The 18,738-nt window shown below is 40.6% G+C and overlaps 1 protein-coding gene across 2 annotated transcripts in view; it reads left to right on the top strand.

Annotated features, from left to right (window-relative positions):
• Prkg1 (protein kinase cGMP-dependent 1) overlaps positions 1-18,738 on the top strand; it is a 1,231,555-nt gene that overhangs the window by 1,187,861 nt on the left and 24,956 nt on the right. For both annotated transcript variants that reach the window (XM_087584755.1, NM_001105731.4), the window contains 2 exon segments: positions 14,155-14,294; positions 15,729-15,818. In XM_087584755.1, the coding sequence (XP_087440881.1) occupies positions 14,155-14,294; positions 15,729-15,818 (230 nt within the window).

Raw genomic sequence — 18,738 nt, 5'->3', positions numbered from 1 at the left:
AAACATACATACATACATACATATATACATACATACATAAACACACACACACACACACACAGTGGGATATTATTAAGATGTAAAGAAAATTGAACCATGAAATTTATAGGAGGGCTGTAGAGATGGCTCAGTGGTTAAGAGCACTGACTGCTCTTCCAGAGGTCCTGAGTTCAATTCCCAGCAACCTCATGGTGACTCACAACCATCTGTAATGGGATCTGATACCCTCTTCTGGTGTGTCTGAGGACAGCTACAGTGTACTCATATAAGTAACAAGTAAATAAATCTAAATTTCAAATAGAAAAAAGACATACATTTAAAAAAGAGAAATTTACAGGAAAGTGGACAGATAGAATGTGTACTATTTAGTGAGGTCACCCACACTCAGAAACATACAAACTCACACATGCTTACTCACATATGAATCCCAGCTTGTAGTGTGCTCATGTTCATATGTGGACTGTTCTGTGTGGTGCAGTTTACCATTTAGAAAGGAGACCAAGGAAGGACGACAGTAGGTGATGCAGAAGGACAAACTTCTGGCAAAAGGACATGTGACTCATGAAAGAAGATAAGAAGCGAATTGTTATACTGGTCTCAACAAGGCTAGTTTCTAAGCAGAAAATACAGAAAGTGAAATCTAGCTGTTCTTTGACAGATGCAAATAAGAATGAGTTAATGTGTCTTGTTCCTATAAGATATCCATTCAGTTCTGCATTAATAACTGTTAACACAATTCAGGCTCCATGAAGGAGAGCAAATACAATTAACCTTCATACACATCTTTTTAATTTATGGAAATTTACTATCTATGCATTGAAGTGTATTTTTCATGAAAATTATTTAAAATTAATCTTTTTGAAAATTATCTTTAATCTTTTTTACAGTTCAGTCATTAACCCCATCCCATTCCACCTTCCCACAGTTCTTTATCCTATTCTTCCAACCCCCTGTCTTCAAGTTCCCCACTACCAACAGGCCTCCCCATTCCCTGGGGCCTCAAGTATCTCAAAGGTTAGGCATGTTCTCCCTCTGAGGCCAGACCAGGCACTTCTCTATTGTATATTTGTTGGGGGACCTTGGCCCAGATTGTGTATGCTGCCTGGTTGGTGGCTTAGGGTCTGAGAGACCTCAGAGATCACAGTTAGTTGTGACTGCTGGTCTTCCTATGGGGTCACCTTCCTCAGCTTCTTCCAGCCTTTCCCTAATTCAACAACAGGGGTCCCAGAGTTCAGTCCATTAGTTGGCTTTAAGTATCTGCGTCTGTCTATGTCAGCTGTGTTTTGGGCCTCTCAGAGGACGGGCATGCTAGGTTCTTAATAGCTGAGTAGAACTCCATTGTGTAAATGAACCCCATTTTCTGTATCCATTATTCCATTGTGGGACATCTGGGTTGTTTCCAGCTTCTGGCTATCACAAATAAGGTCACAATGAACATAGTGAAGCACGTGTCCCTGCATCATGGTGGATCATATTTTGAGTATATGCCCAAGAGTGTGATAGGCGGGTCTTCAGGTAGATCTATTTCCAATTTTCTGAGGAACCTCCAGATTGATTTCCAGAGTGTTTGTACCAGCTCGCAATCCCGCCAGCAATGCTGGAGTGTTCCTCTTTCTCCACATTCTTGCCAGCCTGTGCTGTCCCCTGAGTTTTTGATCTTAGCCATTCTGATTGGTGTAAAAAAAACCAAACAACCCAATCAAAAAATGGGTCATAGAACTAAACAGAGAATTCACAACACAGGAGTCTTGAATGGCTGCGAAGCGCTTGAAGAACTGTTCAAAGCTCTTAGTCATCATGGAATTGCAAATTAAAATCAGTATCTTAAAATAACTTTTCCCTTCCAAACTTAGATGTGATCCTAGAAAAACCACTCTAAATATGTAAGGCCCTGGATGCATTTCTCCATGGCTGAAAACAGTTCATCTCAAAGTTAGCATTTATACAGCATATACTTTTTTGTTTCCTACATCATAAATTTACTTCTTTTTCCAAGCTCATGTATGGACATTACACATTCAACAAAAATTCATTTACACCCCACTCCTATAAAACAAACCAAACAGTAGTCTATCTGGACGGTAGCAATATCAGACATGATTCTAGCCTTCAAACAATGTCTGCTTCCTAAGAGGATAAGAGTAACTAGTTTGTGGCCAGCCTGGGCTAAATGAGACCTTTTCTCAAAACAATGAGAAGGCTAACTGTGTAAACTGCAGCATGGCTTTACTTCTGTTCATTGCACAGGGACTGACACATTACTTGGGTGGGCATTCCTCCCGGAAACAAGCATCACTCCCCTTCTGACTCAGTTCACTTTATCCCCAAATGTAGTTCTCATCCGTGAAAGTTTTATTTGAACACGTTTAGAAGAGGATCCTATCCATAAAGAGGAAAATGGTCCCTCCATGTGTGTTGGTAAAGAGGAAAATTGCCATAACCTTTAGTTAAAATGAAAATAGTTTTTATGATAAGGTTATTTCAATATGAGAAATAGGTTTAATCTTACTTTCTGGAAGAGAATAAAAGCCACGATGCTGTGTGAATTTGGGTGGATTTATCAACCATATACAACTTTTACACATATGTTTAATGTATTACCAATTAATAATAATCTCCTTCACATTAGCACCCCCCCATAGTCAATAGCACAGAGCTTATTGGCCTGAAGACAGTGTGGAGTCAGGAACCTTTATGAGCCAACTGACTGTTCTTTTTAAAATTTATGCTGGCATAGAGGTTTCACAAAGACAGTTTCTTTCAAGTATAGCCTGTAATTTTGCAGTATTCATACACCATCCCTCCCTCTGTCAAGGATCTCCCTTCCTTCTTCCCCATGCTTTCTCCCTCTATCTCTCTTCTATTTTCACAACACACACATTCACACACTCATATGCACACTCACCGCTCACACACGCACCCTCACATGAACACTGTAATGCACACCCACACATACATGCACACACTCATGTGCATGCACACACTCACACACACATACATGCACACTCACGCTCACACAGGCACACTCACATGAACACTCACATACACATTCACATACACACTCACACATACATGCACACACTCATGTGCATGCACACACTCACACACACATACATCCACACTCACGCTCACACAGGCACACTCACATGAACACTCACATAGACATTCACATACACACTCACACATACATGCACACACTTATGTGCATGCACACACTCACACACACATACATCCACACTCACGCTCACACAGGCACACTCACATGAACACTCACATACACACTCACACATACATGCACACACTCATGTGCATGCACACACTCACACACACATACGTGCACACACATGCACACACTCACACATACTGCCCACACTCACACACATGTGATTTTACGTTTCAATAAAGAGTTCTAATGCCTGTGATAAGAAGAACACGCACTATTCGTCTGTGTCTTTTTATTTCACGTAACATGATCGTCAGTTGCACTGACTTTACATGTTTTTCATTCTTCTTCATGACTGAGTAGCTCCGTTGGATATAAACACAGATTTCCTTTATCTGTCTACCCATTGACAGATACCTAAGGCCGATTCCATAACTTGGTCACTGTAAACAACCCTGCAGTAACGGATACATAGGTATCTCTTTTCCATCTTGACTTAGCGTCCATAGGGTGTAGGCACGGAAATGGCACCGCTGTGTTATTTGAAAGTTTTGTCTTTTGTTTTCTGTAGAATCTCACTATTTCCATGGAAGCTGTGTTCCTACCAACAGTATATAAGATTCCCTTTCCTGCACATTCTCACTGGAATTTGTCATTCTGAAGAGTTTTTACCTATGCCTGTCTAGTGAAATGTTTCCCTTAACAGCATTAGACTTTGGGAGCTTACATTAAGGACTTTGATCTATCTTTAATTGATTATTTAGTAAGTGGAAAGATTTAGTGACCTGGCCTCATTCCCCACCAGATGCCTATCCAGTGTTTCCAGCACCATTTGTTGCTGAGGCTACCTTTCCTTCAGAGTATGTTTCTGGCTGGTGCTGTGTTATTTTACTGATGGGAACCCTATTCTATTCCACTAACATTGTGTCTGTTTTAATGCTGACACCATGCTGTGTTTGTTTCTATTGCTCTGTAGTTTGTCTTAAGTCAGGGGCTGTGATACCCCCAGTATTATTTTTTGCTGAGGACTGTTTTGGCTATCCATGGTGAATTTTAGGGTTGTCTTTTCTACTTCTGAGAAGAATACCATTTGAGTTTTGATTGCAATTGCATTGAATCTGTAAATCACTGTTAGAAATGTGACCATTTTCACTGTGCTGATTGACAAACATTAGGGGTCTTTCCATGTAGTGTCAACCTCTGTTTTTTTCTAGTTTCATTTCTTTTCATTCATTTCTTTTCAGTTAGAATAGAATTACATCACCTTCCCTCTTCCCTTTCCTCCCTCCAGCACTTCCCGAGTACCTTCCCTCGAGCCCCACCCCTTCCCGCTCACAGTCAAATTGATAGCCTCTTTTTCTTTCATTTTTGTTATGTACGTACATATCAATGTATGTATGTGTATGCACAAATATATAAACACAATCTGCTATGCCATTTTGTCGTGTGTGTGTTTATGGCTTCAGAGCTGAGTTCTGTAGTGTCTAACCAATAATATCACTCATCCCTGGGACTCGCCTACAGCTCTTTGTCCAGGGGTGGATCCCGGTGGACGATCTTTCTCCCTTCTGTGTGAGCATGTCCGGGATATTGCCATTGTGACTGCCCCATTTACTCAGCTGTTTCTAGGAGATACTGTTTAACCACTGCCCTGCTGTTATTTTTGGCTCTTACAGTCTTTATGCCCTCTCCTCTGCAGTGTTTCCTAAGCATGAACCATAGTGTAGATCTGTCTATTGGGGTTGGGCTAGCCAATCCACTCATTCTTCCTCCGCTAAGTTGATTCTTGTCTCATTTCGAAGCCACCATGGATGGGATTACTTGCCTAGTATCTTTCTCTCCATGCTTTTTGTTACATAGAAAGACTACTGATTTTTGTGTGCTGATTCTGTATTCTGCCTCTTGGCTTAACGAATTCATCAGTTAAGTTCTACCAGAGTCCTTTAGGGTCTCATGTACAGGATTGTATTATCTGCAATAAGGGCCATTTGGTCTCTCTCTCTCTCTCTCTCTCTCTCTCTCTCTCTCTCTCTCTCTCTCTCTCTCTTCCTTTTGATTTCATCTAATTTTCTTATTAGATGTGATTACTGTGGTATCAGCAAGTTTGGAAGAGTCACATTGCATTGGTTTTTTTTTTCCATGTTTCTTGTATTGCTGTATTGGGACATGTCCACCAGGATTTGTATCATTGCTTGGATTTTTTTGGGTTTTTTTTTAATCACCTCTATTATCTCCATGGAGATATTTGCAGTGCTATAGTAGGACTTGGTTTGTAATAAGATTGGGTTTCCATTTGTCTGCTAGACTGCTAACTCAGCAGCATACACAGTGTGCTCTGGGAGTCAGGCTTGGTCCTCAGTGTGACTCTGAGAATAAAATGCTGTCTGTAGAAGCAACCACAATCTATGGCTAGGCCTAATAATAAATTGCTTTTAAAACCACATCTCCAAATCCAATCGTTTTGAGGTGGTTAATGAACAAGATGGGTCTGGTATGACAGGTGTTATTAATGGTAGAATGGGAATTAAATTATTACTGCTGGAAATCAGTCTTAGTGTGATGGAGAAAACACAGAAGAGAGGGCGGTGGAGGAGTTAATAAAGACAGCAAGAGCCATTAAGGTAGTTCAGGCTGAAGGAGAAGAAATAGGCAGAAGTAGGGAAATGTAATTAGACACCTAAAACAGAAGCAGGGGTACCCCAAATGCCAGCCAGAAAGGTCTGTTAAAAAGTAAGCTACAGGAAGAAGAGGACAGAGCTAAATTGGCCTTCCCTGTGAAGGAAGAGTGCACAGGAGGGCAGAGCCTGTTTGAAGTTTCCTGCCTTGGCACCCTTGAGTGCAGCCTCTGCCTTGGTAGTTTCTGAGGGGAGAAATCACATAGCGAATGCCTTGGAGCCAGTATGCCACAGGGCAGAGCATCTGGACAAAGCCCGTGTCTACATGTTGGCTCCAAATGTCCCTCAGACATGACTTCCACCTACTTGAGCTCTGTGGTATTCTAATGAAGTTTTTACTCCTTATCTAGCGGTATTCCTCTGGTCAGGCAGCCCAGTACAGATTGGGGGACCAGGTTCCCTAAGTCAGGAGGTGTTTGAGAGGACCTTTTCCTCAGCGGGGGTGGGGTGGGGGGTGGCACTAAGTTGCTGACTCAGCAGCAGTTTCCAAAATGGATTCTTGCTGATCTTGATGACTGTTGGAAGAGAGGATTTTCCTCTGCCTCATATCTCTGATCTATGCATGTGATTACCATGGACCGCTTTCATCCTCACTTTCTTCTTCCTCCTCCTCCTCTTCCTCTTCTTCCTCTCCTCACGCCCCTCCTCCTCTCACTTTTTCCTTTCTCCCCTCTTTCGCCTTCTTCTTTCCTCTAGTTTTCTTTTCCACACACCCCTCTCCCATTCTCTTCAAAATGTCTGTTGCTAAAAGAACAGTACAGACTTTCCAAGACTCTTACCTTAAGCAAGGATCCTGGCCCCTGTCCTGTGACTGGGTTTTCTCTCGCTGGATGAGCAGCCAGTTGGAGTTAATTCTTCTGGAAGAGGCTCTGGACTCTGTCTCCTGCTAACCTCTAGAAAGTTTCCTCTTTTCTCAAAACTGTCGTTTCTTCACCGCCACTCACCTTGTACGGTACTGGTACCTGCTGTCAGCGATGGCCAGTGTATTTCTTTCCAGGGGGGTTAAACAGTCCCTGCTTGTGCATAAATGTGTCTGCCACTTAGACAGGTTTGTTCCTAGCCTTTAACTTCTGCCAGCGGCCTTGAAAGAAGTTAAAGCACTGACAGCCACTGTATGGTCTTCACTACAACTTTAATGCACAGTGCACAGCAGGTGTTTAACGTGACTGTTTTTCATAGATTAAGCCAATACCGGTTAATACTGGTTGAATTGACTCCGTTACACTTGAAGTTCATTTATATCTCTACACAAAATCATGCAAATACTTAATGAAACATGAAAGCAGCAGAAAGAAATCTTCCTAATTTTTTAAGTGTCAGAAAGAGTAAAATTGAGGCTAAGTACTACATTAAAAAAATCTGATTGGGGTCAGATCTGTTGTCTGATGAACGAAGGCCTATTTAATTACAAGCTTTCTAGTATATAATGATTAGAACCTCAAGGGCAGTGCATAGGCCTTGCGACTAGAATGCAAATCTTCTCCAGAGCTACCTGGCCACATGCAAGAACGACAGTTCAATTTTGCAACAAGAGATTCTCTCTTTTCCATTTCAACTCATTGTCAACCTTCAAGAAGATCAAGGGAAAGCAACTGAACTGTCCATATTGGATACTCAGTTCCACATAGGTGAGGGCTTAGTGTGTTTAGTAATGAGTGGAACAGAGTTAGGGACAGTGAAGTGTTTGGCTTAAAATCGGGCAGAAGAGCTGCTAATGCTGATAAACTTAGCATTTCTTTATATTTGTGAAGTTACATACGGACATCAAAGTCTTTGCTGGGGGAAAGAAAATTTGATTATTTGATGAAGAAAAATGAGCCACTCAAAATGCCACAAGTTTTTATTGAATATTATATATTATAATATTTATATTTAAAGAACGATAGTTTATATGTTGCACATTTTGCCAAATAGCATTACCTAAAATTTACATTGACACAGAGGAAAGTAGTTGGGACATAAGGATATTGACATTTAAGTTGGATATAACTTTCTAAGGACACCTCACATTTGAATACATTTAGATGAAAAAGACAGTTTATGATGATCACTACTTGGGTTAATAGAATTAGCGATTCTAATTAGGAAATGTTGAGGAGTATAACACGAACTTGTAGAATAAATGCTTTCTGGGCACTTCCGTCATGCTGTGTTCTTTCATGACTGCAGTAAATACGCCCCGCCCGGCAGGTGTGAGGATCTGGTGGCCAGAGTGACCCAAATCATTGCCATAAAGGTCTTTTCATTCTCAGTGAAAGTAAAACTCCGTGAAATTCAGACACATTTTGCCAGTGTTTATTATTTCATCCTTACCAATTTAAGTGTAAATTGCAATACAAAAAACAAACAACAAAAACAAAACCGCCACCCACACATTTACAGATATCCATTTTAGTTGACATGTGCAAATATGTGAGAAATTCTGACACAAGTAACGAGTTTTATGTCGCACATTTGAAATGCTGAGGGAGTGTCCCCATGTCTTGTCTGATTCATGAGATCTGTAAATCTGCCTTTATTACTCTTTCATAGTGCAGAACAGAGGCTATAGGAGGTCAGGTGAAATTGCATGAGAGAACGTGCTTTACATAATCATATATTAAAAATGTTGATGGGATGGATCTGGGAGGAGTTAAGGGGCAGAGAGGGAAGCCAATGAGATCACAGTATCTTGTGGGGAATGTTCTTCAAAGAATGAATAGAATTATTACATTAAAATAAGTAAAAATGTATTAAAGTAGTAGCAAAGAACTACTAATTGGACTAGGTCATTTATAAGGAATTTTATAACAATTATATATTTGAGTTAAATTGACTCGTAATCCCCTCTTTGGAGATTATAAGCTTTTGAATCCATGTTGATTTTTAAACCTGTGTCAAGGCTTCACAAAATTTGAGTAAAAAGAAATACGTTTTTAGCAAATGAGGGTAGCATCTGAATATATATTGAAGATAAAAAGATAGGCACAGGGCTGGAGAGATGGCTCAGTGGTTAAGAGCACTGACTGCTCTTCCAGAGGTCCTGAGTTCAAATCCCAGCAACCACATGGTGGCTCACAACCATCTGTAATGAGATCTGATGCCCTCTTCTTTGTGTCTGAAGACAGCTACAGTGTACTCATATACATTAAATAAATCTTTAAGAAAACAAGATAGGCAGAGAAGGAAATGTCTATCTGACACATGATTCTTTAACATACAAGCTAAATGTGTAGGTGTATCATGATAAAAGAACTAGAAGTCATAGATAGGTAAGTTTCTGATTTTTTCCTCCTCTTAAAATTCTTAAACCGCTCCATTGAGGTACAATGTGCACACCTCAACATTTTCTACTGTGCATGCACAATTCAAGGGACATTTGTGGGTTTTTTTCTTTTTTTTTTCCATTTTTATTAACTTGAGTATTTCTTATTTACATTTCGATTGTTATTCCCCTTCCCCGTTTCCGGGCCAACATCACCCTAACCCCTCCCCTTCCCTTTATTTATGGGTGTTCCCCTCCCCATCCTCCCCCCATTACCGCCCTCCCCCCAACAATCATGTTCACTGGGGGTTCAGTCTTGGCAGGACCAAGGGCTTCCCCTTCCACTGGTGCTCTTACTAGGCTATTCATTGCTACCTATGAGGTTGGAGCCCAGGGTCAGTCCATGTATAGTCTTTGGGTAGTGGCTTAGTCCCTGGAAGCTCTGGTTGGTTGGCATTGTTGAACATATGGGGGTCTCGAGCCCCTTCAAGCTCTTTCAGTCCTTTCTCTGATTCCTTCAACAGGGGACCTATTCTCAGTTCAGTGGTTTGCTGCTGGCATTCGCCTATGTATTTGCTGTATGCTGGCTGTGTCTCTCAGGAGAGAAAAAGAGCCCCATTGCCTCTCCCTCCAGCCCAGCTCCAGTCAGCCATGCATCTGCTCTCTTTATCTGAGGTCTCATCCTTCCTGACCCAGTTTCTTACACTACAACTTTGAATTACACCCAATGTCTTTGCATAAAACCATCCTACATAAATCTATATAAAACCTATAGGATCCTGTCATGCCTCTCTTCCCTCTCGAATTTGGGGTAATGTTTCTAATTTCTCTGCACACTGCTGTGGCTGGATTCCTATCTCACCTGCAGCATGAAGTTTCCATTGTTTCTTCCATTGTACTCTATGGGCCGTGTCTGACTGGAAAGTATTAGGCGGGAATTACAGGGAAGTGATGGTAAAAAAAAATCTGGCGCTTCTACATTTCCAGTGTAGTGGTTTGTTTGTGGGTGTTCCTAGTTGATGATGGTTTTATTGAGGCCTTCAGATCACTTCACAGCATCTGCTCTAAGGCCTAACTGTAAGTGGAGTAAAACACTGTGGCACTTTGGCACAGGGAATCTGCTGGCTTAGGATGTGTTTCCCTCAGTGCGGGTATCTTGGATTTGCTTGTCTCTCTATTGTAGAAAAATGGTTTATTACTATGAGGTCATTAAATCATCCCAATTTCTACTAAATATGATTTACTTAAATCACACAATTGCAAGAATGCTCCTAGTTCTTTATAAAGCCATTTCTTCCCTGATTTAAAAAAAAAAAGCCAATTTTTCCAAACAAAACAAAAAAAAAAAAACCAACTACTGTGTTCAATGTAATACGAAGTCACTTGCTTAAAAAGTTGTGCTATTTTCTTAGAAAAAAAAATTTTGCCATTTCTATTTTGGATTCGTTATAATTAAGATGCCTCTGCCTACATGGCCCTGTTTTAATGTTCCTGGAAAAGATTCAGGAGCTTTTTATGTGTGTTTGAGACAACATGCACAGTGTATGCTGTGGCCACCCCTTCCAGTTTCCTTAGGTCACACTGCTATTAGTTACTTCAGATAGCTGCCCCCTTTCTCTGTCTGAAGCCATCCGTTGCTTCAGTTTGTATGAAGTAAAGTAGCTATTCGTACTTCCTTCTGGACGTCTTTAGAGAGTAAAGTCCTTATGGTTTAAGCATCAATGGTTTTAAAAGTTGTTTCTCAATATTTTTATTGTTGACTTTTATGTCTTAGCAGCACTGAGGTTGGACTGTGACAAGAATAGGAACAGACACAAGTGACATTCGGCTTGCGGCATTGTCAGGGAAACAAACCCAGACACTGGGCTCTGTGATGTTGCCTCAGAGACTGAGGAGTTCCCTTTGCTCTCGGGGTTCTGACGGACTTGTGTAGAACTAAATTACTGGCTTTTGTCCAGAAAAGAACTCAAGGACTATGACGTTATGAAGTACAGTTGGGCTTTAGAAAGATATTCCAATCTGTATGTTAGTGTGAAGGTTAAGAGACAGAATGGCACTCGGAGAAGAAACAAACTGTACTCAAGTGTGAGGAAGTATTAACCAAAAATATCCATAGTGGAAAAATTATTGTGAGCATGTTGATCTTCAGCTTGTCCTTTCAATAAAAAATGCCTTAGATATATGTATAGGTGGGTATGTGCTCATTTACATATATCCTATGGCATCATAAACTATACACTGCCTTGGGACTAATGCTGTCCACTCATATATTCCAAGCATTACCCTAACATCAGTTTTACAGCTGCGTTACACGGCCATTGCATTATTTTCTTTTCCCGAGCTCCTATCGGTAGACATTCAGAGGATTTCCGGTTTTTCTAATAGAGATGATGCTGACTGAAAGACCCGTGAGGGGGTCTTGGGAAAGTTGTGGGTTTGCCAGAAGGGGTCCTGTGAACACATTAGTTGGGTGTTGTTCAGGGAATTAACCTAAGCAGGAGACTCTCTGTGTTGTGTTATCCCCCGGTGGTAGTTCTTAGGCACTCCCACTTCCTAGGTCAAGAATTTGGAATTAGGGCTGGACGATGGCTCAGCAGTTGAGGAGCATCAACTGCTCCTTCAGAGGACCTGAGTCTGATTCCCACCACCCACATTAGTTGTGGGGTGTAGCTTACCACCACCTGTGACTTCACCTCCAAAGATCAAATACCTCTGTCCTTCGCCTGGCTTCTGTGGGTACCCACACTCACATGCACAGACACAAACATGCACTCATAATTAAAAATAACGCGCCTTTAAAGAAAAGATGTTGGGACTCAATTTACTTCCCATGAAGTCAGCCTCCTCTCCATGTTCATTAACCATTTGCTACCCACTTTGGCTTCTTGAGTGACTCAAGCAATCCACTGTGTCCCAAGCCCACTGGGGACACCATAAATGACTAGGGTAATAACCCAGGCTTTTTCTTTCCTCTTCTTTTTCATTCATTTGCTTATTTTTAGTTTGTATGTATGCATGTATATATGTGGAAGGGTCTGTATGCCATGGCACATGTATATAAATCAAAGGATAATTTTCAGGGTTCTCCCCTCCTGCCACGTGGTTTCCAAGGACTGAACTCAAGCTGTCTGGATGGACAGAAAGCACCTTCACCTGATGAGCTATCTCACTATCCCAAGTAACAAGGCTTTGATTGGTCCCTGGTGATAGTGATATCACCCATTTACAGCTATGAAGATACACACCAATAAATACATGGTTCAATTTTTCACCTACAGTCAGAGTTAGCATTTCCCATTCAACTCGGATTTGTAAACATCGATCCTTCTACCTTCCTTTAGTTTTATATCCAGGTGAGGAAAATCTGGGTGCACTTACCATGCCTTGGCCCCAAATGGCCTGAATATGAACCCAGTTCTGCCAGTTCATAGGTCAGTGAACTTAGATAACACTTGCACGTGCATAGTTTCAGCTCTGGTTTTACCAGTTTACCTGATTAGTTATATTAAATCCACGTACGCCAAGTTTACTTCTGTGAAAGGGCAGAATATTTTTAAAGCAACATTTGATTATCCCTACTTGATATAAACTGCCACACAGGACAGGAAGAGGAGTTTGCAGAGAGGAAACTGGGAAGAGGGCAACATTTGAAATGTAAATAAATAAAATAACCAATTAAAAAAAAACACCAAATCATTGACACAACCTCCTTTAGGATCACAGTAATTCTACAGCAACTGCTGCTATTGTCTTTGGCAAGAATTAGGGTTTGCAGCAGTTAAGCAACTAGGCCAAGGGTCAAGAGACTGAGAGGGGTGAGAATTACAACCTAGACAGCTCTCAGTGCTGATCTCTTTTCCTACCCTGTACAGAAATGAAAAGCCCGAGTTACCAATAAAGAATACAATGTTTAAGTTGGATATCTGGGGTGCACAGAAATCTCGTTGTTATCTGGATAAGACAACATTTTCTCTCCTCTTGGAAAGTTTAGAATTTTATTCTTCTCACAACAGCTCATGCATCATTCCATCTTCTTGGTCTGTCCAGATTCCTTGTAGAAGTGAGTTTCCACATTTGTATGTTATTACGAACGACAGCTGGATTCATTTGGACTATACCAAAAACTCACTAAACATTCACTCGCTAATACAATAACTCACTAAACTATGCTTCAGCCAAGACTCGCCATGTTATTTCTTCGAAGCTTTGTTGGGGTCTGAATAATTGCTGGTGAATGATGCTGTGAGGTTCCAGTTCTCACACTCAGTGAGAGCTCCCTTGACTACTGTTAACTGACCATCTCCATCATGGCCCTTCCTCACCCTGCTAGTCTCCTTGTTGATCTCTGTAAGCCTGAACACACACTTGTAGCCCACCTAAGAGAAGGTGTAGGCACAGGGAACCATATGGGCTGTATGACAGGCAAGCTCACTATATTTGATCTTCAGTGCATGTAACCAAGGGTCAAGATTTAAAATCAAAGGAGATTAGTGCCACGGAGTTTGATGGAGGAAAGGAAAAAGTGGTTTTCAAAAACCTGTGGGGAAAACGTTTTTGTGTATATTTTAACCGGAGGCAAGGAAAAGATTGCAAAAGGAAATGGATAATAGCAGGTATGACATAGGCCTCCCCAGTCCCAGCAGGGAGCAGGGTTAATCACTAAACTTAACTCTAGAAATGTTTGTGGAAGAGGAGTGTGATCCTATGATCACACTTGGCCACCAGCATATGAAATAGAATTGAAAGGAAAAACTTAGTACTGTGCTCAGACTCATTATATGAAGTAAAATGAAACATGAAGTAAACCTTTTTTCCCAGTTCCTGGGGGTACAAAATTAATTTGGATGTAGTTAGTTGAAACTCATAAGATCCAGCACAGTGAGGTTTGAGGCTGCATGTACATTGTGGCTTGTAAACTCTGCCCTTCTAACAGGATATCCTCCGTGTGACTTGGGTGGTAGTTGGGAGTCATTTGGGTCCTCTAGGAACCTGTTAATTTTAGGACAGCGATACAGTCTGGCCTATTAAGCCCAAAGGCTTTCGTTCATGCGTCCTTTCTGCCTGTCTTTAAGGTCCAGTTGAAGAGTGAAGAATCTAAAACATTTGCGATGAAGATCCTCAAGAAACGACACATTGTGGACACGAGACAGCAGGAGCACATCCGCTCAGAGAAGCAGATCATGCAGGGGGCTCATTCCGATTTCATCGTGAGGTAAAGGCACACCCCTGACAATTAGTGTGCCAGCTCCAAGTGGCAAATCAACTCTAGCATTCTCTCTAATGGTGTTCACCCTTCATGTGTATATTTCATGTTCACTCACTCACTCACTCATACACACATGCATGCGCGCGTGCACGCACACAGAGAGAGAGAGAGAGAGAGAGAGAGAGAGAGAGAGAGAAACTTTGAGAAGATTGTTCAGTTTTTCTAAGAATAAAAAGCTTGACTGTATATTTTTTAAAAGAATTATATTCTCATGTTCTTGAAAAAGGATATTTTTCACAAAATAGATATCAACTTTTAACGTTCCATTCCTGTCATAGCTCTCTAAGACTTGAGAACACACAAAACAATACCAAAATCAGACTAGTTAGTGTTAATTTTTTTTGAAGAATTTATATCTGTGTATGTGTGGAGGACATGTGTTTTTATGTTCAAATGTACACACAATGTGTGTGGAAGCCAGAGACTGATGCCTGTATCTTCTTCAGCCACTGTGCACGTTACTTTTTGTGATGTGGTCTTTCACTAAACCAGGGGCTCATTGACTTCCTGGGCTGGCTGTGCAGTGAACTGCAGGGTTCTGCAACCACTGAGCACTGGGCTTATACATGATTTCTTTTTTCTTTTCTTTTTAATGAAATGGCAGCTAATCCATCCACTCCAGTATTTTCATAGCACTAATAAGATCATAGTGGAGAGTTTTTATATGCAAGAGAAACTTTTATAGTTAATGTTGCCAGTAACACTCATAAAAAGTTAAGATATAAATTTAAGTAACTATTTACAACCTATATGTATGAAAGAAAATACACTTTATAGCTACATACTACGTGCTTATGACCAGTAAGTTTTGCTCAAGGCCATGACTGGAATATCAGCCGAATCAAGAAACGTACACATGGTCCCCAGCTCTGAAAAAAAAAGAAAAAAAAAAAGAAACGTACACATGCATACCCATTTAGACTAGTCTGCTCTAGAAGCTTGTAGCCCCATAGCTTATGAGTCATTGGTGAGGACTCTGGCTTCCTGTAGACATGAGTAGCCCTCATTCTCATAACAAAACACCAAGACTAGTGGGTCAAAACACTGCGAGCTGAGCACTTGTGTTTATGATAGGAACATTGTAAATTATCTCTTACCTATTTTGAAATATTTAATGCAATATTCTCAACTATGCAAGTGGAACATTATATTAGAACATAGTCCACCAGTGTCTCTGTAACTTTGTACTACAAATACATGATACATGTGCTTAGTACTCTGGTTTAACTATATGTGTTAAAAACCTTATTATAGCATATACATATACATATATATGTATATGTATATATGCTTGTCAATTAAATAATTCACCAACTTAAAAATGAATGCTTTAGAAGATAATAATGTTCATACTTTTGTTTTCTTGCTTACTGTTCACAGGCTATACCGGACATTTAAAGACAGCAAATACTTGTATATGTTGATGGAAGCTTGCCTAGGTGGAGAACTCTGGACTATTCTCAGGGATAGGTAGGAGATTTAAATCTTTTCCGCCATGTTTCTGAAAACACAGTTGACACATAAAGACCTACAAAAAGAATCTGTTGCTAGCGCATATAAAATTATATCGACATTTTATGAATGCTTATATTTTCCATTGCAAGCGTGAGGCATCGCCACAGGTGTATAGAATCTACCATAAGATTTGTAGCTAATGGTGTAGGTTAAAAGTCCACCTTATGAATGATCAGTAGGACAGAATATACATCACCCGGGCTGTGAAGGTTGGAATCAGCCAGCTCTACACCTGGAGCTCCACACTGTGCTTTAACCTGGGTGACCGGGAGCAGCGTCATAACTGTGGTCTGGGTTACCTGTCACTTTAATTGCACTAGTTTTTAGGCGGTCGCCCTGTCTACTGTTTTCTCTACCTTTCATAGCTCTGTTTTGAAAATCAACATGACTTCACTCATGACTCTTTTAGAGGCTGCTGACTCTAAAGAAAAAAAAAAGAATCCACTTATTTGGACCTTTTCACATAGACAGTTTGATTTGCCCTTCTGCCCTTCCTTGGGAGGTACAGTTTGTCTAGAGAGAACACAGTCATTTCTCTGAATTATTTTTAAAAAAAGTCTTCTACATCTTTCATGTCATTTCCATTTTTGTTGTTGTTTTAAAGACAACAACTTCGTTTTCCTCCAAGGAGCTTTGGTTCATTCAAAAGTCATTGTGTGCTCCACCCCATGGTAGAGACCAAATCTAAATTCTTACACTTGCTGAACAAGTACTCCGCACTGAGATACACCCCCCCAGGTATTGGATTTTTGCAAAGGGTCTGCTATGTATTCCAAGCTGCCTTTTGCTCCCTGTGCCTCTGCCCTCAGTGCTGCATGGTTGGTGTGTGCTGTTGAATTCTCACTTTTAGAAAAACACTTCTTTATAAAACAATTATTTTCTTATTTGTTCCAGTCTTGCCTTCAAGTTCTTCTCCGCTTGATAACCACCACTCCCAAATTTAAGAAGAGATAGTTCAGATTCCTGTGTGTCATCTGAATTTTAAATAGCTGGGTTTTTGTTTTGTTTTATTTTTTTAGATAGCCCGGGTTACTACAGGAGGCTCTTTACAAACTCTTGACTTAAGCTCTTCTTGCTAATGCTTTGTGTCTGTGACTCCTCATACAGCCTATCCAGTCAGTATTCTTTGGTCCCAGTGGCCTTACTCAGATATATATATATGTTAAAGAGATCTCTTTCTGCTGTATTATAATTTAATATACTAGTGCTTTGTTTGATGTACTAATTAAGAGATTAAAATAAAGCATACAAAGAACTCCTGTTGTTGACTCAGGACCAGGTCAACATCTGTACTAAGTTACCATATCACTGCAAATGCCTCTGTTATTGTTAGTTAATATTGAGGCATGATTTTGTGACAGGCATGGTGACAGCAGCCCTGCATATACTCTGATAAATAAGATAGATATGGTCCCACTTCTCAGAACTTGCTGACTGTTACAAAAAAATTAATGTTTTCATCAGTGAATTAGCACCTAACATTCTTCATGCTGTTCCACATTTTCAATTTGTTTCTGTGTCTAAAAACCTCTGTTTTCTGTTCATTCAAGCAGGATGTTTGTAGGTAGAATTAAACAGGAAGGTCTAATAAGCTGTACAGAAGAGCGATCAGCTATGCTCTCAGAGCTCTGTGAAATTGGTATTAAGTTCCCTTATTAGAACAATAATCATAACAACAGCACTAGAACTCAGCCTGACTGGAAGATTTGCCCCCTCACTATTCAGCTGACTTTTGTAAGGAAATAGCATCTTATGTTTTTTTTCTCACGCTACTTGAGATTACAGTTTGGCTGGTCGCATGTGACAGACTGGGTTTCTGAGAAAGCTAAACTCTGACTCAGCATAATAACAAAGGGTGACTGTGAAGAATTCGGTTCCCTTGGGAGGATTGGATGGACACACAATAGCAGCACGGGTTCAGTCCCCTATCTCCAGGGGTTGCGTTCTAATCCTCCCTTTTCCCTCCCCTGTGTCATCCTTGAGTTCCAAGAACATGGTTTTTACACACCCCTAGGGAACTTGATATGCATGACTGGGCTTTATGAAGAAAAACAAAGTCTGCTTAGTTCTCTGATATATTCCAAAACTGTGAAACCCCACATTAAAACTACGGAACCATTAAATGGAGAGCTATTATAAATGTATAGACTTGGATCCATTACCCTCGCTCACCCTTCCTCTTCTGTGCACATATATAATCTTATATAAATCTTACCCTTTTACTCTACATATATTTATTTCACCTTCTCAATTAAAATGCTGGGAGCCAAGTCTGTTAGCTCAATCCTGTAACCCCAGCAACTCAGGAGGCCGAGGGGAGAATTCCAAAGTTCAAGGTCACTCTAGGCAATCTAAATGAGACCTTGTCTCAAATATTAAAACAATAAAAGGTAGCTTTGGATATAGCTCGGTGGAGGGGCATTTGCATAGCATATAAAGATTCCTGATTTCAAATCTTACGATAAAAAAAAGATAATGAGCAAACAAACAGAAAAGAACTTGGTCACTTTGTTCACTTGTCCTCTTGGGTCCAGGGAGCAGAGGTAAGGAAAGCCCTACACTGCTAGTATACAGGATGTGCTACGAGACTATCAGAAAGCGGGTTCGCGTGACGTTATTCTTTATTGACAGGAGCCTTAGAACTTTGTCACAGGAAGAAGTCCCTGAGACCAATTTGGACTTCTCTTCCTTTAGCTGTTGGCTGTGGGGCCGTCTCCTGCCTTTCCAGTTGTTTTCATCAGCACAGAAAAGGAAGACAAAGCAGTGCTGTTGTTGTTGTTGCTGTTGTTGTTGTTGCTGTTGTTGTTGTTGCTGTTGTTGTGGTTGTTTTTGTTGTGGTTTTTGTTGTGGTTGATGCCGCTGCTGCTGTTAATGA

This window comes from Rattus norvegicus, chromosome 1, assembly GCF_021556685.1.
Source record: "Rattus norvegicus strain SHRSP/BbbUtx chromosome 1, alternate assembly SHRSP_T2T, whole genome shotgun sequence".
Taxonomy (NCBI): domain Eukaryota; kingdom Metazoa; phylum Chordata; class Mammalia; order Rodentia; family Muridae; genus Rattus; species Rattus norvegicus.
Note: the sequence above shows the minus strand (reverse complement) of the source record. Positions and strands in the feature narration are given on the sequence as shown.